At 31.4% G+C, this 25,846-nt stretch overlaps 1 protein-coding gene across 1 annotated transcript; it reads right to left on the bottom strand.

Moving 5' to 3' along the window:
• Positions 1 to 236: 236 nt before the first annotated feature.
• Positions 237 to 24,931, bottom strand: ANKRD28 (Serine/threonine-protein phosphatase 6 regulatory ankyrin repeat subunit A; the record flags this gene model as incomplete). Its single annotated transcript, XM_051219040.1, has 13 exons — positions 237 to 435; positions 1,636 to 1,837; positions 3,556 to 3,916; positions 5,470 to 5,739; positions 7,001 to 7,203; positions 8,628 to 8,774; positions 14,992 to 15,067; positions 16,981 to 17,088; positions 17,285 to 17,395; positions 22,697 to 22,821; positions 24,530 to 24,619; positions 24,657 to 24,735; positions 24,779 to 24,931. The coding sequence occupies 13 exons, from the start codon at positions 24,929 to 24,931 to the stop codon at positions 237 to 239; spliced, it is 2,124 nt and encodes a 707-aa protein (XP_051069719.1).
• Between the last annotated feature and the right edge of the window lie 915 nt (positions 24,932 to 25,846).

The raw sequence follows: 25,846 nt of genomic DNA, 5'->3' as shown, positions 1-25,846 counted from the left end.
GGCTTGAGGGATTTGAACCTAGGATCTATTAGTCTCATGAGCGAGCAAGCGAGAGAGCGCTTAACCACTACACAACTAAGCTGATCGGTATCAAACGGTATTAATGTCTAACTTCAATTCATTCAATAATGATCTAGCTTCAATTGAATCATGATCTCAACTATTGAAATTACTAATAATAACCACAGAAAACATTCTGATATAAAACATAATAATTAAATAAATAAACAAAATTATTATTTATTATTATTATTATTAGTTTTAACAGAATTCAAAGATGGTGTTAATAAATTTTTAAATAATGATGTTTTATTTAAACGAGATGAATTCATTGTTTGTTTAGTCATTATTTTCATATTTAATGGTATGATTTCATTTTCATATTCTGTATCAAGATCATTTGATTTGTTTACACCTAATTTATGAATATTATTTCTTAATAATAAAATTTAGGAAAAAAAAGAAGAGAAAACAATTGAGTAAATTCTTATTGATAAATTCCAGTGATTGTATAGTTTATTCACAATAATTAAGGAATATAATAGTGTATCAGTTTATTTCTTGTTTTTGTTTTTTTCTTGAGATGAAACTATCCGTATCAAAATGAATGAAACTATTTTTGTTTGAGGTCAAGTAGATGGATAAAAAAAGGGGGGTCTGCTCATTTTCTATTTACTTTGGATGTTTTAAAACACAAAAACAACTTCCACTTTTTTTTGTTAAAGTGCATTGTAGTTATATTAATTTTTTTTTTAAAAAAAACTATATAGTTTTGCATACTAAATATATTTTTCTACGCTCAGATTAAAATTGATTGCCATGAAATACCTTTATTGATAATGTAATGATTTAGAGTATAGTTAATGAATGAATAAGACTGATACATAACTTCATTTATGGTTGAAATATTGTTCAGATCAGAATTGTTTGATCTCTCGATTATATCTACTTAACCATTCCAATTATTATCAATTATTTTATGCACCTACTAAATAGTTTGGTTTCTAAGATCAGTTCTCACTAAAGGAGTAATTTAGAGTACTTTTAGAACAACCAGAATTTAGTACTAAACAATAAACTATCTGAAGTCGATAAGCTATGTTGTTTAAAATGTTTGTGTTATTTGTCATTTATGAAATAGTTGAATGCAAAACGACTGGAACTAATTAGAAGTAAGTAATTTTTTGAATTAGTTAAAATTTCTAGTAAGAAGCAAATATTTCTATAGTTATACGAATTACTTATCAATGGACGGATAAGTTGCATTACATCAAAAAATTGTTAAGGTAGGAAACTTTATTCAGTTATGATTAGTAATTTCATTACGATCAGGACTGTTTAGTCTCATGACTTTGTTTGACTTATAAAGGAATATCCAAGTAAATGAATTAAATCGAAAAACACAATAATCTTAATAATTCATAAACTTTCTGATATATGATTTCTAAAAACAAAAGTTACATATTTACTTTATACCGGTTTGATTATAAACAATGTGGTTAAATAATTAGTTAATAATTACAAGACCATTCAATTTATAATGATATTATTAAGCAAACAGTCAATCTATATTGCTTAAGATAACACAGTGACTGAAAGATGCAGTGAAATATTCGTATATATGAATTAACTTACATAGAATTCTCTTGTGGTATATTATTAACTTGACCTCGTTTAAGAAGTCTAGGATGGTATAATACAGACTTCCAATTGTTTTGATTTATTTCATTTGGATATGATGCTTTATGTGGAGTAGGCATTAGGATTCTCTCGTTATCAGGGACTGAATTTATATCAGAAACTGATGAACTATCACTATTTTTTAACTTATCAACATCTGTAAATTAATTGTGATTTAAGAAGAAATTTAGAATTAGGCAAATTCTAGATTGCAGTTTTCTAGAAGCTTGGTTTAAATGAAATACATATTATTAGTTCAAAATGACTAATACTTTTATTTACAATCTAAAAACTCCATTTGAACAATTTGTAAATTGTATTTTGAGTGGTCATCTGAGTCTTATATACACTTCCTACATATTTCCACAACCAGCTGCTTGAGTGAAAAAAAAGCTAGAAAAGACCTGTGTTCCACAGAAAATTAAGCCAGATTTTCAAACACTATTTTATATCTCTTCTCTCATAAAACTATGCCAAATCTTAATTAACAGCGTGCATACTAAAACGAATTCAGCTTTGTCCACTTTGATGATGAACAGTTATCCTATGGATTTCCTAAAGACAATAATTAAGAAAGAAAACTGGAACGATACTGTAAAGGATAAAGGGAAAGAATGGGTTAACATTGTGATGATCCCATACCATAAAAGGTTTTCAGAAGGGATCAGAATGGTCGTAAATCTTCGAAACATAAAAGTATTCTTTTGCACAAACAATACTCTAAGATACCATACCATACCATTGATTTAAATGGCACAAGAATCCTACAGAGAGGTTTAAGTTATTACAAAGAAAGACCAACAGCCGAAGCCCTACACATGTGGGCAAATCCAAATAGTATTAATAGGGGAGATGGAATACAATTAGCTGTCCCAAGGGAACTAATAATTAATGAGTAAATTTGAACTCTTTATTCCATTTTATTTACCATTTATTATCTGTGCAGCAACAATCACATTCAGCTATTTTAATCAGTTGGTTGATGAACAATTAACTGGAACAGAGAAATAACACATTCATTCAATTATTTTTATTTTGTTTATTTATCTTTATTATATGTATGTTGTGACATGTTCGACTAATATCATATATAACAATCGTATGTTTTCTCTAAAAATTCACCGATCAGTAGCCATAAATAGTGAATGAAATTTCTTTACACACCTCAGATCCATTTACAAATACCCATAATCTGCCATCTTAACACACTTTTCGTTTCACACTACATGTCTGATATACACTAAAGCAAATACCTACTTTAAACAATGTTAACATGATTGAATCATTTATTTACCATACAACTAACTGAAGAATTATGTACCCATTTATTTTTGATAATTATGATGTTTGATTATATTGTCTTGAAAAAGCTTGGACCAGATTGTGGAGCGAAATGTCGCATTTATTTAGAATTTAACCGCTGAGATTTTATACAAATATATTTTTCTTCCTTATATGCTATTAAAAGTTCCTTTATTCATTTATTTTAAATCATTATTAATCTTTACAGAATTAAATACAAAACATTCATCATGAGATCCTAGGATTAAGCACTTCTGTGAATAATAAAATTGATAGTCAGTATAACACAAACTGTGAACTATCGTATTGTCAAATTAATCCAATGGTCAATTTAGTTCTTACTCTAACTTTATGTTTACATATTTCTTGACATCTCACGGATACATTAAACGAAATCTATATCTTGACATATAAATGAGATGAACAGAAACTGACAATTAATTTTAAGACAGCTTTCAGTCTAGATAATTGTGAGTATTGATAATACATTTTATGCCAACTATTGCAATAAGTGCTTACATATTTATATGTACAATAAGTGGGTTATACATTTATTTAAAAATCAATATATACCTTTGGAATTAATTTTGCTATTATTGTAAGTTGTATTGATAACGTTACCATTATTACTAATACTATGATTGTTATATAGTCTAGGTATTAAACGTTCATTAGGTTCATCGTTTCTTTTACTATCTACATCTGAATGATCAGATGATGATGATTGTATATGGTTTCCTAACTTTAGCATTGAATTTTGAATTTTATCATTTTGTTGACTTAATCGTTTTGATGGTACTTTTGAGTAATTGTTAATCCGATGTACTCTTTTATCTGTTGGTAGTAATTGACGTTTAATTGTAAAATTATTTTTCAGTTTATGATTTTGTATATCTTTATTATTTATCATAGATTTAATTTCAGTAAGATGACCCTAAAAAAAAAATTAAAGAAAATAGAGGTAATAAGGTAACATTTTAGTCTATAAAAACTATGAAAAACATAACAATGATGAGATTTTACAATTTTACTTAAAACTATAATTAATTAATTATCAACTATAAATTTATTCCATTTAATTATATTCTAATACTCACATGTGATTATTTACTCTAAAGCTGTCCATAAAAATTATGCAATACAACATGAAAAGTAAATAATCAAATTTTACTGTATAGTTTTTACTAATAAGTGAAAAATGAAAACGTTTGAATAATGAATATACAAAGTAGGAGTCTTGTAGCATCATCTTTATTTCGTTTATATCAGAAGGGGTTTTGTGGATATTATAGTAATTTTAATAGTTGAGATTGTGAATCAATTGAAGCTAGACTATTATGGAAAATGTTGTGAACAGTAAAACGAGAAGCCCTGACAAACTACAAAATCTATTTTTCGGGACGTTATTCCATTTTATTCAAAGCTTGTAAAACTCTGACTTTTATTTTTGTCCCTAATCTATTCTACAGAACATAAGCTTTCGCTCGATGTATGATTCATTGCCATATCCTTTTTTGTTCTGAAGCTATTGTAATTTAAACATAATATTTTGCACCCTATTTTCTAATCTAATTCCCAGCTTTGGACATAATTGTATTCTTCATAATTATCGTACGTTGTGGTCGGGTTATTCACTTATTTATTCATGTACCTTTCTACACTGAACTGAACTGAACTGAAATCAGGATATCGGGAATAGATCGAGTAGTCTTCCAGTTGTCTTGTTTTCTCTCATTCACGTGCTTGTCAGCCAATCAGGTGAAGGACATAACAGAAAACCTGGAAGCACTGGATGGCCGTTTCGTCCTATTTTAGGGCTTCTCTGCGGGGGACCTGTTGTGAGATAGTAGCTTACTGAAGACACTGGCGGATGCGTCGCTCAATTTTGTGGATTAGTTGAAGTTAGACATTAACACCATTGGATGCCGATCAGCTCAGTGGTCTAATGGTTAAGCGCTCGCACGCGAGACTGATAGGTTCTGGTTTCGAATATCGTGAGGCGGGATCTTAGATGAGCACTGCTGAGAAGTTCCACAATAGGACGGAACGGTCGTCCAGTGCTTCCAGACTTTTCATAGTGGTCTAGCTTCAATTGACTCACGATCTCAACTCTTTCATTTATGATTTAATAAAGAAATTATTGAAGACGAAAGGAATAAACAGTTAACACTGTATGATTACCATCCATTCAAATCTAGTTAATCAATAATTGGTTTGTATAACATTCAATAAAAATATGTTAAATTTACTTTGAAAATGAAATGAAATAAATTTTGAAGTCTATGAGTCTTTTTCAAAGTAGAACTTTCAGATTGTTCAGAATATAGAACAGACAGGAAATGAAACTGGAAATACTTCCAGTGATATTTATTTGAATCAAAGTTAAGTAGATTAGAATAATTGAATAATTTTAATAATATAATTCATCACAACTATTTATTATGTCACTTATTTATTGACTTTGATAATTATTTACTGGAAACTTACTTTGAAAGACATTCTTGGTGAAACATGGTTTAGTGTAGGATGGATATCTTTATTGACAATGTTATTATCATTGTTACTTTCAACTGACAAATTGTTTGTTATTTTTTTCCTAATAGAATCGTTTAACGATGAAGAGGAGTTGTGCGTTTGTTTAGTACTTTGATTAGTCTGTTTGTTATTCACTAGTACTACTGATCTGGTATCTGGTATTGATGAAGATGGACTTTTTGTTTGACTGTCACTATCTTGACATGTATTTAAATTAAAATCCTTTAACGAAATTTAAACAAGAGCCAACAATTAATCGTGATAAATATTAACAATTATAATAGTATAAACCTTCCGTTTTTATTGTTCATAACTTATTTTAATTATTCACTATTATGATTTGAGCTACTTAAAAAAGTGTCTTTGTATTATTCATATTAATAAGTTATTTATAACCAGTGTGGTGGTTGGTAGTGGAATCTCAGTGAAATATTGAAAGTGTGATTTAAATAAAACTTTCTTTCGAGTTGTAAATAAGATTAACTACATACACTAATTCCGATTGTTAGCCACTGTCCAATATCTGAAAAAAATAGTAATTTTTTCAAATTGTTTCACTGAGATGATTTTACGTTTTAATACAAATAGATTTTTATATGGTAAAAAGATTAAGATTTTTTTGGAGAAAAAAAATTTACTGATCGTTATTGCTGATAACATACTAAATAAAATTTTTACTCACTGGTTGAAGTTAAACTGGAGAGAATTTCCTATCTTTCCACATTTACACCTATGACGAACAGGTAACTATAAGCTAAATTTGGTTTTGCTGAGTTTAACAGTTATACATTTTTTTTCGAATGGCTGAAAACAATTTAATGTAAAATTAAATTCTGTATGATGGACAAGTATCAGATAGTGATCGACGTTATACTTTTGTCTTGTGCATAAACTACTCATCGAATAATCAATAGTAGATGGTATCACACAACCCACATAATTTGCTTTTGTTTCACTATTAAATGTAATTCTAATCTGCTCAAATATTTTGTGACCTTGTGTACCAATACGTTTCCTTTTGCTTATCATATTTAGACCTTTAGTTCATATGTGTGCTTGACTTGTGTGCAAATCTATGATCTTACTTATAAATTGTGTCTCTTTACCTGCATTTTATGCGTAGTGTATTTTCATTTACAACATGATTTCAACTTAAATATTGCGATTGGGCTCAAAAATGCCTCTGTTCTGTGTCTCTAGACAACTTTCCAAATAAATGAATGGCTGAAATCTATCCTTCTAGTATATTTTTTATTTGGCTCTTTTTATCACCCCTGAAAAATGGGGTTAGTTTAACTATATCTAAAATTAATTGAGAAATGAATAAATCATCATCAATATCATTGGTATCAATCAATTGGAGTTAATTTAGAGCAAAAATTCATTTCATTTAATAACTAGGTCAATCATTTATATTAACTTACAGAATTTTATTTTCACAGTTTACGAAAATCAAATTAATCATCATTTTTACTTTACCTACCTGATAATGAGAAAATTGTGGATTAACTGGACGAAAAGTAGTTAATTCATTGATTAAATTTTCATTTAATGAATGTTTTTCATTTTGTTGCTTCTCTTTACCAACATTATAACGTTCATAAATTAATAGACAGAAATGTAAACGTTTCGTAATTGCATATTGATATGATGAACAATTATTCTTGTCACGTAGATATGGATTTGCTTTATAAAATTAAATGTATAAATATGCAGTGAAATTAAAAGAAAGGATAAGTGAAATGCGAAAAAACAGATCATAAATTAGTGACATTATTTAAATAGTGCAATGAGAAGAAGGAGTTGATCTATCGGAATTTATAAAAGGGACTTATTTCCTTTAGTTCTGTTACAGAACTATCTCTATGACAATAATGTCGGTCAGTTTTAAATAATCGAATAAGTAAACAGATGTTTTCGTATAGAATCTATGATATTATTAGATTGAGAAATCGATTAAGAACTAGTAGTCGAAAACGTGACCAGTACTTGAAATTAAAGGAATTATTGACTAACTGATTATTAAAACACTTTTCCAAATCAGAATGAATTTATTGGGTTTTACTTGACAACCGTAACAGTGAATGGATTAACAGTGTAAGGTCTATGTCCTTTTCCATGTGTTCCCTTCTTTTCTTATTTCATTTTGTACGTTAATTATACTACTTACTAATGATCAGTAATAACTTCCAATTCTTATAACTTTCGAGAGCATAGCATGTTGTGTTTATCATTTACGGTGTAATATTATAAGTATTGACAAAACCTGATAGCATTCAATCTATTTATTATTTTAATTGCGCCTCTTTAGCGCCTGTAACAGTTGCTTTGAACTTTGATATACTCGTTTAACACTTGTTTTAGTGTAGAAATTTCCATTTTTGTGTACTTCATTCTAATTGTTTTGATTGTTGTCTACACTTGTTCGTACTTTTGTTAAAATTATCAGTGTCAAAAATAGTGCAAAATTTGGAAGTTGTTCAGTTATTGCTTACACTTTCTGAATAGTCTAAAAATAACCCATCTACTGCAGAACTATACTACTAAATTCTGATATACTTCGAATCAGTTCACAATAATTAATATCTTAATTTTTTTAAAAACAGAAATGAATGAAGCGTATTTTATTATTTCAGAATATATTTCTAGTATATTTAGTCACCATTATTAATCTGATTCACAAATGATGTAGAGTCACCAAGTCTCATAAAAATATTTGTTTGATCAAACTTAAGCGAAAAGACAGAGTGAAAGGACTGGATTAACAGGTTATGTTAAATAATCTATTAAAAAGTGTGCATGTTCAGTATCACCAATATGTAATATCAATGTGTACATGGGTAAAGTATTGATGACTCAAAATAAATCATCCTTTTCAAGTAATGAAATCTAACTAGTTTTAATTTCAGTCAGTCTATCTAATATATTATCTGGTCAGTCTATATGGTCAGAGGGCTATTGTTAATAGTGTGTTCCAATGACTTTGAATATTGATATGAATAGAAGTGTTGGTAGGCATGATATAAAACAGATATATACAAAGGTCCAATTATACAAGCTGTCGATACAATTATTTTAAAAAATATTATACATGGAAGTAACAATGAAACCTTTATGACTTAACAGTAAGTTAACAATATTCCCATGTCCATTTATAGTAGCTAAATGCAAAGGGGTACGATTCTCATTATTGAACTGATTCAACAGTATAGCATTCGGTTTATATTGAAGAATAATTTTGCATGCATTAAGAAAACCTAAAAATAATAGGCAGAAAAAGATTTTTTGATGATATGAGCATTGAGTCACTGATATAAGATTGTTGAAGATACAGTTAATTGATAATATTTAAAAAAAATACGGAATGGATTAACTTAAATTTTACAAATATAACTGTAATCTGGTGGTAGTTTTTACCACTTTATTATAAAGGGAGAATAAAAGGCTGATATAAATAAAACCACAAACAAATAAAAACAAAAATTATTAGTCGTCATTAAAATAGACACCGAACATAGCTGATTATGTTTCCAATGAAACGATCATTTTAATTTTATCGAAGTGAACAAAGTTGGAAAAACTAAACCATGCCATGGCAACTAGGTTGTTTGACAGTACAGTACTCAATGAAAGATTTACGTGTCACCAATTCAATCGTTAGTGGGGTTGTGGGTAAGCATTAAAGTTATGAGATCTCGAACTACGACGATAAATTAATTCACTGCACGACTGTATTCAGTCCTGTATCAGTTAAACTTATACCGTAATAAAAATTCATTTTTATACGAATATTGGTCAATATTAGAACGAATAGTTTGACAGAAATTTTGCACCGAGTATAGAGATGTCATTGTATGCGGAGTTTAAATTTGAAATAATCTCAGAGATTGAAATTTAAATAATTCCAACGTTTCGTCCAACAAACTTGTTTAGAATTCCTCAGGATTACAATCAAAATCAAAATTGCCAAATAATATATAATATTTAATAATCAAATTTTCATTTGGCCTACCCAATCATACTCAGATGTTGACTTTATTAAGTAGGGTAACATGAATCAGTTATATGTGAATCATGTGAAACGTTCACAATGTTAAAATAAATGAATGAATAATTGTGTGTACGTATAAGTTTGAGTTATTAATAGTTGATATTAGGCGTTAATTTGTTTTATGTGAAGTAAATAAAAGTAAAGGACCCGACAATATACCGGCTGAAGCATTGAAGTCAGACATCGAAGTAACTACAAACATGCTTCACCTTCTATTCAAGAAGATTTGGGAGGAGGAAAAAGTGCCGATGGATTAGAAGGAAGGACACCTCATCAAGATTACAAAGAAAGGACATCTGAGAAAATGTGAAAACTGCAGGGGCACTACACTACTGACAGTACCAAGGAAAGTCTTTAACAGAGTGTTGCTGGGCCGGATGAAAGATGCAGTAGACGCCAAACTTCGAGATCAACAAGCTGGATTCCGTAAGGATCAGTCGTGCACAGACCAAACTGCGACACTACGGATCATCGTCGAACAATCAATTGAGTGGAACTCGTCACTGTACATCAACTTCATTGATTATGAAAAGGCGTTTGACAGTGTAGATAGGAGAACGTTATGGAAAATTTTTCGACACTACGGAGTTCCTAAGAAGATTGTCAACATTATCCGGGACTCATACGACGGACTACAGTGCAAGGTTATGCATAGAGGACACCTGACATATGCATTCCAAGTAAGGACCGGAGTCAAACAAGGCTGTCTACTCTCTCCCTTCCTCTTTCTTCTGGTGGCCGACTGGATTATGGAGACCTCGACATCGGAGGGGAAACACGGAATACAATGGACAGCTCAGAACCAATTAGACGATTTGGACTTCGCAGATGACCTAGCCCTCCTATCACATACACATGAACAAATGCAGATAAAGGCAGCCATTGTAGCAGCAGTCTCTGCATCAGTAGGCCTCAGTATACACAAGGGGAAAACCAAGGTCCTCAAATTCAAAGCAGAGAACAGCAATCCAATCACACTTGATGGCGAAACTCTGGAAGATGTAGAATCCTTCACATACCTGGGAAGCATCGTCGATAGACATGGAGGTTCAGATGCAGACGTAAAGGCGAGGATTGGCAAAGCAAGGGCCGCATTCTTACGATTGAAGAACATATGGAACTCAAAACAACTTTCACCCAATATCAAACTGAGAATCTTCAATACGAACGTCCTGGCAGTTCTACTGTATGGAGCTGAAACTTGGATAACTACTACAACCACCATCAAGAAGGCACAAGTATTTATAAATAATTGTCTACGCAAGATACTCAACATCCATTGACCGGATACCATCAGCAACAGGCTTTTGTGGGAGAGAACAAACCAGCTTCTAGTTGAAGAGGAAATTCGGAAAAGACGATGGAAATGGATAGGACATACATTACGCGAATCGTCAAACTGCATCACGAGACAAGCCCTAACTTGGAATCCTGAAGGGAAGCGGAAAAGAGGAAGGCCAAAGAACACATTATGTCGGGAAATAGAACCAGATATGAAAAGGAGGAATAACAACTGGAAGTAGCTGGAAAGGATTGCCCAGGACAGGGTTGAACGGAGAATGCTGGTGAGCGGCCTATGCTCCTTCACGAGAAGCAGCAAGCGTATGTAAGTAAGTAAATAAAAGTACAAGTTAAAGGTTGAAGTTGTTTTTGAACAGTCGATGTTCGCGCAACATGAGAACTATCGAATATATAATTGTATTGCTAAAACAAACCACACTAATTTCAGTTAGAATAACGATGCGTGTGAAATAAACAGGTTGGATAGAGAATAGGTCCAATTACTTGTTAACGAATATTTGCCAAGTAGTTGCTTGTTGAATACCACCCTTTGTGTTCAGGCTGTTCTTATTCGCCCATATATACAGCACGTCTGCTGTCAATCTTTCTTTATGTATTTTAAAACCTTTCTGAAGTATCTTGGTTCCTTCAAAATTGGTCTTGTGTCCTGTTTCTAACTCATGTCACGCTATCACCGACCTATTCTTATGTTCCTTCAGATCAACCGAGGATTCGGGAACATTTCTTAAACATTGTTTGTGTGCCTTCAACCTCACACTCAATTGTTTAGAAGTTTCTCCCACATAAGCTGCATTACATTTATCACAATTGATCGCATAGGTAACATTCTGTTGTTCTTCCTTTGGAAACCTATCCTTAACTTTCACTAATGCTGATCTTATGGTGTCACTAGCCCGAAAATACACTCTTATGTTTGTTTAGATTTTTCTTAAGTTCATCCAATGTTTCTCTACACTATGGGATTATCACGGTGGACTTCCAGTCTTTTGGTACACATTTTAATTTAGTTTTTTTTCATTTCTAATAATCTTTGAAAATTCTCTCAGGTAATTGTTAGCCGTAAGTGTAGACAAAATTCCATTCAGTTCAACTTGTTAGTCTTCTTTCTCCATAATCAGATCAATACTCCTGTTAGTTTATTTCGTTACAACTATGACTTTCGTACAATACACATGAGCCGAACCGTAATCTAATTATCCCTCAGAATGTGTTGATTTCCTGAATACATTAATTTTCAACTTATTGTCATGTCTTCTTTCGACCAAACAATCAAGAGAAGCTAGTTTTTGGTCAGTGGACTCACTTTCCTCGGTTAGCTTGATGCCCTCCAAAATGCTGTTTGTATCTTCAAACACCTCTTCTGAACCACTTCGTTTGATAATGATAAAAATTTCATTTTCATATCGTAACCAAACTTTTGGTGGATTTACACATTTTGTGATCGCATTGGCTTTTAGGGAATTCATGAATATATTCTTTACAATGGGAGAAACTGGTTAATCCACTGCCATACCTTTCCGTCTGTAAAGGTCTCATCGGAATGAGAATAATGTGGATCGTAAACACAACTCCAGACACTTGATAACTTTGGAAGAATCTAACAGACGTCGTAAATTCAAATCTGAGTCAGATTCTAAACAATTATAAATAATATCCAATACTCTATCAATATGTACATTAGTAAATTAGGAAGAAACATGAAAACTTGCCATCATTTCACCCTATTCTATAAGGATGGTATATATATTGCTCTTGAATTCAGTAAAGTTTTTATTTCCATAATTAATCAATTTGTCGTATGGTGTGAGTATCTTAGCTAAGTATTTCACTAGGTTATATGTCGGCGAATTTGTAAAATCAACCGCTGGTCTTAGTGGAGTACTATTCTTGTGAATCTTTGGTAGTCCATAGAATGTACAATGGTTTCAACTTTTTAGATATAATACGAACAATAATGACAGTCCTAGTTTCATTTTGGTCTACTGTAAGGTTTTACTAGATTCAGCCTTAAGTTTATTAGGTGTAATCCGACTTTTCATTTCTTTAATTAATTCATACAGGCCGTCTTGGAGATGTTCCCTGGATTTTTTCTTGTAGTCTGAGAAGTTCATGATGACAGTCGTGTTCCCATTATCTGCTCTCGTAGCGACAATTTTCTTGTCGTTTCTTAGCTGTTTTAACGCATATAATTCTTTTTTAGTTAGATTAAACTGTATGTTTCTTGATGTTATAAAGTGACCAGTATTTTATTGCTCACAACATTCGCTGTTTCATTGGAATAGAAATTCAAAGCTGGTTTATCGCAGGTATAATATTGAATGATGATAATCGTTGTCCATTTATATTGAAATTAAGACGATTTCTATGCACAGGCATTTTTTGGGTAATTAGATTTCTATCTGACCAAAATTATGCGCCCAAGTGCACCAGGTTAGGGTCCAGTGTGAGTTTCAACCCATAGAGGTGCAATGGTGAGCCTCCATCCAGAGTCAGAGCATTCCCAATCATCCTGAACTAGGCGCGAGGTAAGCACAGTAAATATTTGAGCTGATTGTTAAATATTATATATTCTTTGATAATTTTGATTTTGATTGTAATCCTGAAGAATTCTAGACAAATTTGTTGGAGGAAACGTTGGAATTATCTAAAGTCCAATCTCTGAGATTATTTCAAATATAGTTTTCACAAATAAAAACTATTTTTAAAATCAAACAATCTCCACTAATTATTTAAAATTTTTCATCATATTAGAAGTTGGATGTGCCTGCTTGACTTAGTAGACAATTCTATAACGCGATGACGTTTGAAGCAAATGGTAGTGGGTTTGAGTCCAGGAGTGAATATCAACTCTGGGATGCTGGCGCATCCGACTGACAAGTTCTAAATAGGAAGCTTGTAATTTAAGGCGATATCAAGGTGATCCGCACAGGATACACATATGCCAATAAGAGACTGGTCAATTGCAGTCCTAGACATTAATGGGATGATTCATATAAGCAATAAAAAATGAGTTAAATATTATAAGTAATTATAAAACAAAATCGGATAGTAAAGTCATTTCTTCTGCTGTCATATATCCATATAACGGTATCTGAAATTGTGGAATGCGCATGTTAAGTTCATAAGTTAACCGGTAAAATGTAATTTTGACACCTTTCTAGAACCATGAAACTCATCAAGTGACCAGTTTGAAGTTTACATAGTAGGAGAATAAATAGTAATTTATAGGCAGAGTTGGATTGCTGGCTGGCCAATACTCTTATAAATTCATTACAGACACATAGGTTATTTTGTTATTATTTGTTTACAGAGATTAATTATTTTAAAACAAAACGCTTATTTGTCAATAAAAGCTCATTTAAGATACATTTTCAATTGGGATTTGATATCGCTTCATTTTAAACAAACTCTATCGTAATTTTTTAATATCAGTCAGATTTATCAAAAACTGAATAGAGATCGATGGAATAACGGTACTGAAATAGTTCAATGGTGTGTGAAAGTTTAGTGATAATATAAAGTAACTTCGAATCTCTGAGAAGGGCATCAGTTGCCCTGAAACCGCGAATGAATTTTGGCACGCTCAGGGTTTTCTTTTAGATACGTTCAAACATATACCTTTAATCAATAATGAGAATAATACATATGTCTGCCAAGCATTTTTGCCGATTCAATATTTACTTTAGTTCAATTGATTACATTTTTGTATTTGGTCATTTGAAGTGTTGTTCTGCTACAATTACGTTTTATTTTAATAGATTCCCTTTGTCATAATTCTACGTATCTGTTTGAATGTAAATAGAATTAATAAAGTCACAACTTTGGAAGTAACATAATTAACGTTATCCACTCACAAAGGTATCAGTCATTGCTAACCAGTATGCCATGTAATGCAAAAGAGAGAGGTATGTAAAATGTATTCGTCAATCTCATAAAATTAAACAGAACATCACTTTGTATTATTTTGGAAAAGATCTTGCAAAGTTTATCATGTTTCGGTACTTATTCAACATAATTTATGATCCTCTTTCATCAGAAAAATATGTCACTACCGTGACGTTCACTTTTTCCTCAAAGTAATATATTTTGTAGGAAATTTTATTTTTCTTTAAATAACTTGCCTTTCATTGCAGCATGATGAAGTGCATTTTGACCTTCTGAATCTACGTTTAATCCATACTCACTGTTTGATAAATACTAAAATTAATAGTGTGTAGAAATTAATTTTAAGTGTTTAAACGACTATTAAAATAATAATAATAATAATCAATAAATTTTGTTTACCATTTTGGGGATAAAATTTCTGTGGTAAAGTTATTCACAAGTTACTCAAGCAACAGCAAACAGATATTTTGACTTCATGATTATAATGACTTTTAAAAACGTTATTTTAAATAGGTATTGCACGAAGAAGATAGGTCATTATTATGCTCATATAGAAACTCTAAACAATATATTAAGCATTTGTAATAATAGCTTAACTGGATTTAGATCAGTATTTAATCCAACCACAGTTTAGATATGTCGCTAAAATCGGACCTTCCAATCTGACATGTATTTAAGAGAGGTGTTAGACACTTGCAAACCATAGATACCGTTTCTAATTTGTTGCTAGAAGTCACTGCTCGAGTATTTCATTTCACAACACACATTATATTTTGATGTCTTAAGCTGAAATACAAGTACAGAGACAACATCTATTCCTTTAAATTCTTATCTTATTTGAAGCAGCTGAGTTTTGTTTCTCCAAACTTCTGGAAGCCCCAGATCATAATGAATAATGATAATATCTGGTTCAGAGTTGACAGTGATCTATCAACTAGTAATCAGAAACAACAATTTTTTCGAGAACATTCATTCATGGTATTCTCCCAAACGTTAACTGAACGATTCCTAGATGAAGTATGTTATTCGACATTATGGGAACTGAACTTATGACAAATTTTAAACAATTCGGTTTTTTAATGGATTTAATGAGTAAAGTGAAAATATTTTATATAACAGTGGTTAAGTACAAGATATTAAATATTCAGAATAACTAGTAATAATGAACAGTCGGTTTAACTGCATGAAGATGATTTCATTTTCTACATTAATATAACGTACATTGAAAAGACTTTTAACTGTAAGAAAAGTACATTGTATCCGACTGCCACTGATAATAATTTATAACCCACTATGAATAAAATGGCAAGGCTTTTTTGAATAAGCGTTCAAATTCTTAAGAACTACCAAGTACCGGTTAGATACATCTCAGTGAATTTCGATAAACAATACTGGTGTCATGTATGATGTTAGGATCTAAAATGAACATATGATCCATGAATAAAAGCAAGAGTTCAGTCAAACAAGCAAGAAGAATAAGAAAAGCTAGTTATTCAGGTTTATATGACAGTCTTTAGATACTTTATTTTATTTAAAAGTAACTATCAAAAATAAATAATATATTTGGGTAGAAAAATCAGTTTCTTGTCGTTCCTTTGTACTATTTAAACCTGAATTAATTTTGATTTGGTTATTCATTATCTGAAGAAGTGACTTACACTGAGTCACGAAACGTCAGAAAATCTAATTTTCCTAATCATTGGGATATTTCAAATATACTAATTTATTTATAACAATCTACCCAATGCTCAATTTATTCGAAATTATCAAGTCGAACCTTGTTAATGATACCTATCTTTCAAAAAGAAAAAAATATGAATAAAGTGGTCACAATCCAGAGAACTATAAGCTTTTAATCAACTCACTATTTCGTTAGGGTGTCAAAAGGAATTTTGTTCACCAGATGTGTCGTCTATCTAAATCCGATAATCTTTAATTTTACTTCCCTTAAAATAAAACAAAAATTCAACAAGTCGAACAGATGACCAATTTCGTTGCTATGTTTATCAGTCTAGAAACTATAAAGTTTTATTTTAAGGTTGCCTTTATTAAATAATCTTGTTTAATTAAAATAAAGTAATTCATTGATGATAATTAAGAGTTTCATGAGACTTTGAAATAGTTTAGAAATTCTGTTTAGTATTTGAATCTCTAATGGAATAAATATAAAACAAATAGTTTTAGAAATAATCAAAGATTATTTTCAGAAAAACAAGATAACTCACTTCTAAACATTTTAAACGATCATCTTTTAATAAAGTGTGGTGTATTAAATGATAACCGCTACTATCATACATCCATTGTTTTTCTGGAACACTTCGAATTTTAGCTGCCTATAGTTAAATTAGTTAAAATAAAGGAATAAGCAAAGTTTTAATGCATTCTAGTGTAATCTGATTTGATTCGCTAGGTAATCGTTCTAATTACAAAAATGATATGCATTTAAAAACTACTGGTAACTGAGATGAGCAAACTAAGAGTAGGCGAAATTTTCATACTTTTCACAAAACAGTAGGGAAATGAACCTACCTTCAACAAGATTACTAGATTTCCTAATCGATCCGACTGGCAAGCCCATATAATTGGTGTTAGACCATATTCATCACGAGCAGTAAGATCAGAGCCCTGTAGTATCAATGTCTAGAATGTATTAAAAAATATCATTACTACTGAAACTATAAGCTGTATTTTACAATATTTTTTTCTACAAAAAGCTGAACAAACCTGAATCTGAAATAACAGAAGTGGAACAGGTCAATTGAGATCAGAGCTTAATTACAAGTTAAAGAAGGTAAAATAATATAAATATTGATGAGAGACCTGTTTTAAGTTTATTGTAATAGAGACTCAGAATAATTTTCCTTTGAACTATGTATGAATGCATCTTTTAAGAACATTTCTTAAAAAAACTGCAATTGTGACCATCACTTAAACAGACTGTAACATAATAATTGAAAAGTTAGACTACAGATTAGTTTTCTGTGTTCATTAATGTAGTGTGAACCAAATAGGAAATACTACTGTCGATTCGAATCCATATGGCATAATGCATTCTTAATTACTAATACAAAATTTAGCTCAAATCTCTGATGAAAAAACGTAACTGTAAGACTAATCCGTCGAACTGTTAGAGAGTGCTTTTACAAGTTTTGAAGTCATTAAAGTTATGGAAATGAAATGATGTCATTTCAGGATGTTAAAGAAAACTACTTTGTAATCTACGTTAATTAATTTCTGGACAGTGGAATCAGAAATGTTATCTTAGAGTAGAAAGTGAAGTAACTGTCAAAATACTTTGGTTTTCTTATTAAAATGTATGGAGAACATATCTGTATGTATTCAGGTATCATAAGTATTAGAAATGTACATCTAAGCTGTCTAAAAATGTTCTGTCTGTTCAGAATATCACAAATTCTGAAAAAAAATCCTCAAGAGCAGATTATCACACTTTTACCAATAAAGGTAAAGTAACAAATGTTATGTGATAATATTACAGACAAGTTTAATAAAATGTCATTTAAGCCTTAGCTTTACAGAGTTCGCCGATCTTTTTGTCAAAGAAGAGCAGTCAGTGAGTTTACATAATAATGGTATGTTTTGGTCTAATTCTTTGCTTTCGGTCTACCGGAAATTTCATTTCTGAATAGCTACTCCATCTGATGGAGCTCGTAAAAACCTGAAGCTTTAAAATATTGTATTCCCTAAATGTCAATAAGGACCTCCGTCAATAATATCTGTGACAGTAACAATCTATCAACAACTGCTACTAATTAGGATTTAATTGAAGATATAAATTTATGGCTAAAACACAACTGAACTGAAGAGTTGAACATTGAAAAGCATTAAAACTACCGAAATCTCTCACTCGGTATTTTAAGCAATGACGTAATATTTTAGTTTATAATATTTAAATCGCTGAAAAATTCCCATTATATTAAAACACAAAATTGTGTTTTCATAATATTTGTGCTCGACTAATTTAATCAAACTATATAATTTTGTATCATCATTGAGTACTATAGTTGACAGACTCTGTATTTGTCTTGTCACAAATATAAATAAACAAATCATTTTAAAATCAATATATATTTTCTCTGCACTCTTCTTCTGCATAATCTACTCAAAATATGTTAGCTTGGATTTTCTATCTAATTTAAGATAGTTAATTGTAAAAGCAATGCTGTAACTATAGTCAATTGAAACTAAATAACCCTGTAAATATATAATTAATTTTAGTTAAGGTTAACCATTTTGTGACCTAAAATCAACCTGAGCACTAAGAATATTGACTCATGCTGACATAAATCAATTCAAATAAAGTGTTTAATAAAGTTCTTCACGTGTCTATAAATACAAATATTTAATAAGTTATTTAAGTGGTACTTCAAAGTATATTTGGAAATGAATTCGATACATCTAATTTATAGTAAAAAATATATTTGTATGAAATTTATTACTTAGTACTTTTGTATTGGTCATTAAGAATTAGCTAGAACGAAGTCATCTTGCTTCCATTTAATGTACATTAACAGTAACAAATATTTCGATGTATTATGCTTAAAACTTGTTTACGAATATTGGTATTTTCAGAGAGCGATATAATATGTTTTCTTGATTAAATTTATTCCTGAAGTTGGTTTTTCATGTGAGAACGTTTCCAAGAATTTTTTTCACATATGGCTTTGATATATTTGTAAACAATCAGTATGAGGTTCTAAACCTAGGTCTCGTTTACAACGCAAACGTCATTGGTAAGGGAAATGTATCTGTAATCTTGAGAAACCTGGTGCTACTAATGAGGCATGTATTCTAGTTACCCACGTTGTAATTTAGCTTTATTAAAATAGTTTTTTGGCAGTTCCAGGTTTTCCATAGTTGTTTATCTTAAAGCAATTTGTAATTACAACAACTTCCTTATTTTGATCGAAGAGGGTCCTGGGTTCGAATCTCGCGAGGCGGGGTCGTGGATACGCACTGCTGAGGAGTCCTATACTAGAAAGAAACGGCCGTACAGTGCTTCCAGGTTTTTCATGGTGGTCTAGCATCAATTGACTCGTGAATTCAACTATTAAATTTCCTATTTTAGCTGAATAAATCAGAAAAAAATGCAGTGGACATTTTGTATCCTTGAAAACGTTACGGTTTAAACATATACATGTACGGAATTACGTCATTCCTTATCTTAGATTCTATTGTTTTAATAGATTGTCAAAATTATCATCTTGATCATGAAATTTAAGACGTTGAAACACTCGCACAAAAATACAGTCTGTCAGTTCTGTTCAACGTAGAACACGTCACGTATGTGTATATATTCAAATGGCTACACAAAGTTTGCACCGCCGTGAAATTACCAGAATGAATTCCATAGTAGTAAAGTCGGTAAGATTAGCAGAAGAAAAAATTATTCGATATGGACTATATGATTCTGAGTGAAAGGAGTTCATGGGATCAATATATATAATTTTGAATATCAGCATTAAAGAAAGAAAAAGAGTAAATGCACCTAAGTTGTTGCGAACTATGTTATGCAATTTCTAAAACCATTGGTGCAGGCAATCACATCTACCCCATCCAAGTGTACTTCTCTTACCTATATGAATCATTTGAACAGTCACTGCCTTCATGGATTGCTATTATGTCTGAGTCTATTACCTTTAGTTTTCTTCCAACCAACCACTACACCACACAACATTACTTATCAAGGTAGGCGATGGATCTGAATTCTTAATACCTGTTTTGTTCATCTTAATCATCGAAGGCCCGTAACGTCAAGAGTCGACTTCTGACACTTAACTAGTATTTTGAGTTTAGTTACAGCACTACTCACACAACTGTCCGAACACACAGAACCCATGCATAGAAGGAAGCAATTATAAAATAATAGTAATCTACAAATATCTACTTTTGAAAGCAACTTTTTAAAGCTAGAAACTTAAAGGAAACGAACTGGTTCTTGTTTTTTAATTGGTAGACAAATGTGTCCTACGTCATAAGAGGAGTACATTTGCAAAAGCTTACCAAACTTTCTGAACCAGTACAAAAATTCCATCACACGCTTCATCCGACAAAGCGTGATTATTTGGTCTACACACTCATATCCAAGTCTGAACTTATTCGGGTTCATCCAGGTTCACTCTTCACGAGACTAATATCTTGGACACTAGACTATTCATATTAATTCCTCTTCGGTTATTTTGAAGTCAGTCTGTCATTTTTCATAAAATGGAACGATCAGCGGTTGAGACTAGTCAGATGGGTTTACGTTCAGTTCTCATATCCTAGTCAATATCTCAGTCAGCTTAGACGCGGAAATTGTACCACCATACATAAAAACCTCGAAAGTTAAATGATCAGGTCATTCTCCTTTCCCTTGTTTTGAATTAGCGATGGGTTTTTCAACTTAATCTGAAGTCGAAACATGATTCTGGCGTTCCATTCAGGATAGGAAGAAGTCACTTTGATAATTACTCAGTCATAATCATCGTAAATATCTCATCCCTAAAGGCAGCCAGTTATAACCCTAACAACTGAGAGAAACTGCTTCAGACGGTAAAGCAACGTGATGTGCATTAGAATCTAGCGGGTAGCTTTAGTTTTATAAGAATTTCACTCACAGCTTTCTGAAGCGTATCAACCCAAATGAAACCCATGCTTAAATTTCTCTATCAACTACGTTTGACCATCCAACACATTTTCTGGGAAGATTGAATACTCTTAATGAAACGTTTATTGGCAATCATTGCTATGTATACAAGAAATAATTGGTCATGTAGAAGAGATATTGGGTTTCTGTGAAAAGATCATTTCTTGTGATTTTTTCTTAAAATGGCTTGTACTGGCGATTGTGCTTGTTTTTATTTATAAACGATATCAGCTTCATTCATTTCTTGCATGAGGCTTTTAAACAAATCTGCAATGATTGTACATTATATTTAGCCCATTAGATACCAGACTTTATTTTTGGTCACCTACGCGAGAAATTTCCACATGGCTGTCAAAAAATGACTAAGGGCTAAATGCTACTCTTACATTTTATGACGCTAGTATTCATTGCTCTATGACGATTTTTCTGTTTTAAAAAAACGCATCCATATCTTTGCTGATAGCAGTACGTACCGTTTAGCAGTGTGAGTTCATTTTTTGAAACGTTTTGGCCTTAGCTTAGAAGCATCTTTTCCAGTTTGAAACTGGTGGGTGGATGTACTAAAGATAAGCTAACTTTAATAATAGCCATCTCTTCACTACATCTAATCTACGTCGCACGTAACCTTCTTTAGAGCGGCTAACTGACTGCTTAACTATAATAATAATAATAAAATACACGTCTCTTGTAAGAAATCTTTACCGACCTGGATGGCTTTCATTTGCTGTTGATTTAATCGCCTTATCAACCATTACAAACCTGTTTATATCCATGAAATAAAGTTTTTAAATTGTAAATACCATTACTGTTTCAATATAACGTTACTCTATGTAATCTCGGTAGTTACAAATATGACTGTACAGATACATAAGATAGTGTGCAAATTATGCTCTTCCCTGGATTATTTTGGTGCATAGGCAAAAATCGTATACCACGATCTAGATAAAATCATGCAATTTATTACACCGTCATAAAATATGTAACAATTCACAGTTAATAGTCAAAATCACTACAGTTGAACTAAAATTCATCTTGAAGATGTATTTACAACTATGAAAAAGTCAATATCAAAGAACCTCACTTTCACGACACTGAAACGAAAATGTTCTAGTTCAAACTCAACAGTAAAAGATATCTGAGAATGCACATTTGTTGTAGATGTTATTAAAGAATGGTATTTGAACAAAGGACCTTTTTAAAAATAAATTTATTCACTGTTTCATGGCGACCAATGCTTGTCACTTATTTTACAAGGAATGATGTGTATTAAAAAAAGAACTGCATTTATAACATACTTGAACACATGTCTGTGAGCCCCAATAAGCCGCATAGTGAAGACTAGTTTTCTTTCCACTTCTCACAAAATTCCTGGTTAATTCATTTTGCTTTAGCTTAAATACAATTTCATCTATTTCTCCGTCTGTTTAGATGAAATGATATTTAAAATGGGAGACTATAATTGCATAATAATACATTTTTAATAAACACATGATTAAAATACGAAAACGTTATAATGAGAGGGAAAACAGTGAAGAGAAGAAACGTTCAGTGATCTGTTACTTTACTTTAGTCCTTACCGTTTTCTAATTAATATTCGGTTACCTAATCCACAGTAATGACTCATTCATATTGAATAATTTCACAATTTAATCAGTACATTTGGTAAAAGTTACTGAATATTTAATAGTCCTGATGCTCCGCTGTTAGATGAAATTTTATCTGCGTTTTACGCTTTACATTTAAATAAACATTCGACCAAATCATTGCAAAAGCATTAGGTTCGAAATATTTTTCAACTAATATTACTCAGTCCATCTAATCAAGAATAATAGATTTCAGATACTTAGGTAGCAAATCATCAGTGAATTAACATATCAGCTGGTATATATTTAGTAATGACTGTGCTTGTAAGATAAGTGATATCTCCATATTTTTGACCACTAATGAGTTTTTCAGTGTTGGATATATGTCTTAGTAATGACTATGGTAATAAAAAGTATAGATTCATGGTTTTTAGATTAATTTGGTGATAAATTCTATGTTACAGACAAACAAGCTATGATCAAATAGTCTAAGCGATACAATGACTTATCACTATACATCAAAGTTATTGTCTGTAGGCACGTATAAATTCCAGAACACTATAGTCTCCAGATTATTCAGAGTTGAGGCAGAACGGTTATTTAATTACAATTAAAATGTTTAAAAAATTCGGTCGGAAAACTATTTGTAAACTATTACCTATAAGTCAGGATAAACGCCATGTTGATTAAAATGTTCTAAGACTGATGTTTATTCCATAGCTCTCGAGGATGACAGAAAAAATATTCTCAAATCAAACAAAAGCTTTTTACCTAGCATCCTGTAAACATGAGCTAAACGGCCACCGGACGTGAGTGTCCATTTAAAGTTACGGTAATGAATCAGTGCAAAAAGCAAATAGCTACGTATCGTTAATAGAGACAGTGTATTACAAAGGAAACAAAGTAAGACATTTTCCAAACTTCAGATTCCTAAAGTTTACATCATTAGGTAATTTTACTTGAAATGTTAATAAGTTAAACTAACAAAAAGTTGAATTCCATATCACATGTTAAGGAGGCTTTGAAATCGTACATTATCGTGACAAAGTGTACGAGGCTACGTATTTGGTGATTATGTAATGACACTGACTTAACCAAATAAGAGTTCATAAACCAAAATCAATTAAATCTTCACTGCTGGTTTTCGGCAGTTCTTTATGTCATCTTAGTCAGCAACCAATTCTAACTTAAAACTAACCAAACTGTACATTCACTTTCAAATCGGTTGGTTTCAAGTCTTTTATGCCTATATACATCGTTCGCTTATCTTCATATTTACCTACTTAACTTTCCTTCTGCTTAAGAAGGACGCCCAGCTGAATCTGATCGAATTACTTGAAAAATTATGAGAGCCTTTCTCAAGGCTCACTAGGTGATCAGTCGTAAGTCACCTACAAAATAAAATATGCTAACCTTATGAGCCATTGATTAAATGTCATTGTCTCGGATCGAGTTTGCATAAAACAAAACCGTGCATAAATATCTAAATTTCGTAATGCCGTGGATAAAATGTATATGGAAACAGAAAAATAAGTAATGCACTACCTTGTAATTTTTGAATGTCTTTTCCATTGGGATCATCGGGTAAAAGACCTGTATAAAAATGGTCATAAGGGAGGCATAAAGAACAAAAGTCTAAGTAGTATATCATAATTAAATGCATGACACCAACCCTTTGGGATATGTGGAGTATCGATGTCTGAGCATGGGGTTGAAATTTCTCGTTTACATTTCACAAGGCTGCTATCCGTCTAAAATGTCGAGGGAATTATCAATCGACAAAACTTTTCGTACGAATTTTAAACATTTTTTAGACTGAAGAACCACGTAATTGATTGAGTCCCTCAATTCAGCGAAAATCGAGTCACTTGGGATGGTAGGGCTGAAAGATTTGAGTTGTTGTAAGATGACTTTAAGGCTGTCTTCTAGCTTTGAGCGGTCATTCATTCGTCTCTTATTTTTGTTCGTGTGTCAAATTCAATAACCTGGAGAATGAGTTCTCTATTAATAGTCCGTCATGTTTTCCTACATGGGAAGTCATATGTAAAGATCTAGAAACATTAGCTATCAGAAGCAGCAATCAAATGCGCGAGGTTGAGTGAACAGTAGAAATAAAGAGGCTTTTCATCGAACCATATCACTTGAAACGAAAAAAATCACTGGACCATATAAAAGATATGATTAATAGAATAAAGATATAAATGCTAGTTTGTATGTAATCTATAAGACATGAGGAAAGCAACAGACATTTTTTGACGTAATTGTTCAGTGATTATTAAGACGATAAAGTTTAATCGAAAGGAATATACATTTAGTGATTGTTAAATGAACAAAGACAACTTGTGCTCAATGGGAAACCACAGATGAAAAAAACTACTGATATATGTTAAAACACATAAAGATTATAAAACTATTTTCGCCGAACATCAACTAAGTTGGTGGATCGTGGAAACACATACAGATAATGAAAAATAGACGAACGACCACTATTCATAAACAGTATGACTGAGAAGAATCTAAACAAACAGGTCTCGCTCAATCTCACCACGAAAATGTCTTTAGAATTAATATTGAATAGCGAGTTATAATGAGGCTACCTCACTTAATATCATTTCACAAGTCAGACAACATCTATTGTCAAAAATATAGACGATAGAACGGCGTTTATTTAAACGACTGGGTCACATTTTTCAGCTATGCTGATTCCTTAATATTGTTCTTATGTATTAAATTTTGACTCTCCAACTTTAATACTTTTACATTGTTGAATCAAAAGACATTTTCTCCTCAACTTAATAAAGATTATGAATTCCAATATGTGCTTCGTTATTTCAACTTCCAATCTATTGATGACATCTGCAT

The sequence above is a fragment of the Schistosoma haematobium genome, chromosome 3, assembly GCF_000699445.3.
Source record: "Schistosoma haematobium chromosome 3, whole genome shotgun sequence".
Lineage (NCBI taxonomy): Eukaryota > Metazoa > Platyhelminthes > Trematoda > Strigeidida > Schistosomatidae > Schistosoma > Schistosoma haematobium.
This window is presented reverse-complemented; position numbering and strand designations above follow the sequence as displayed.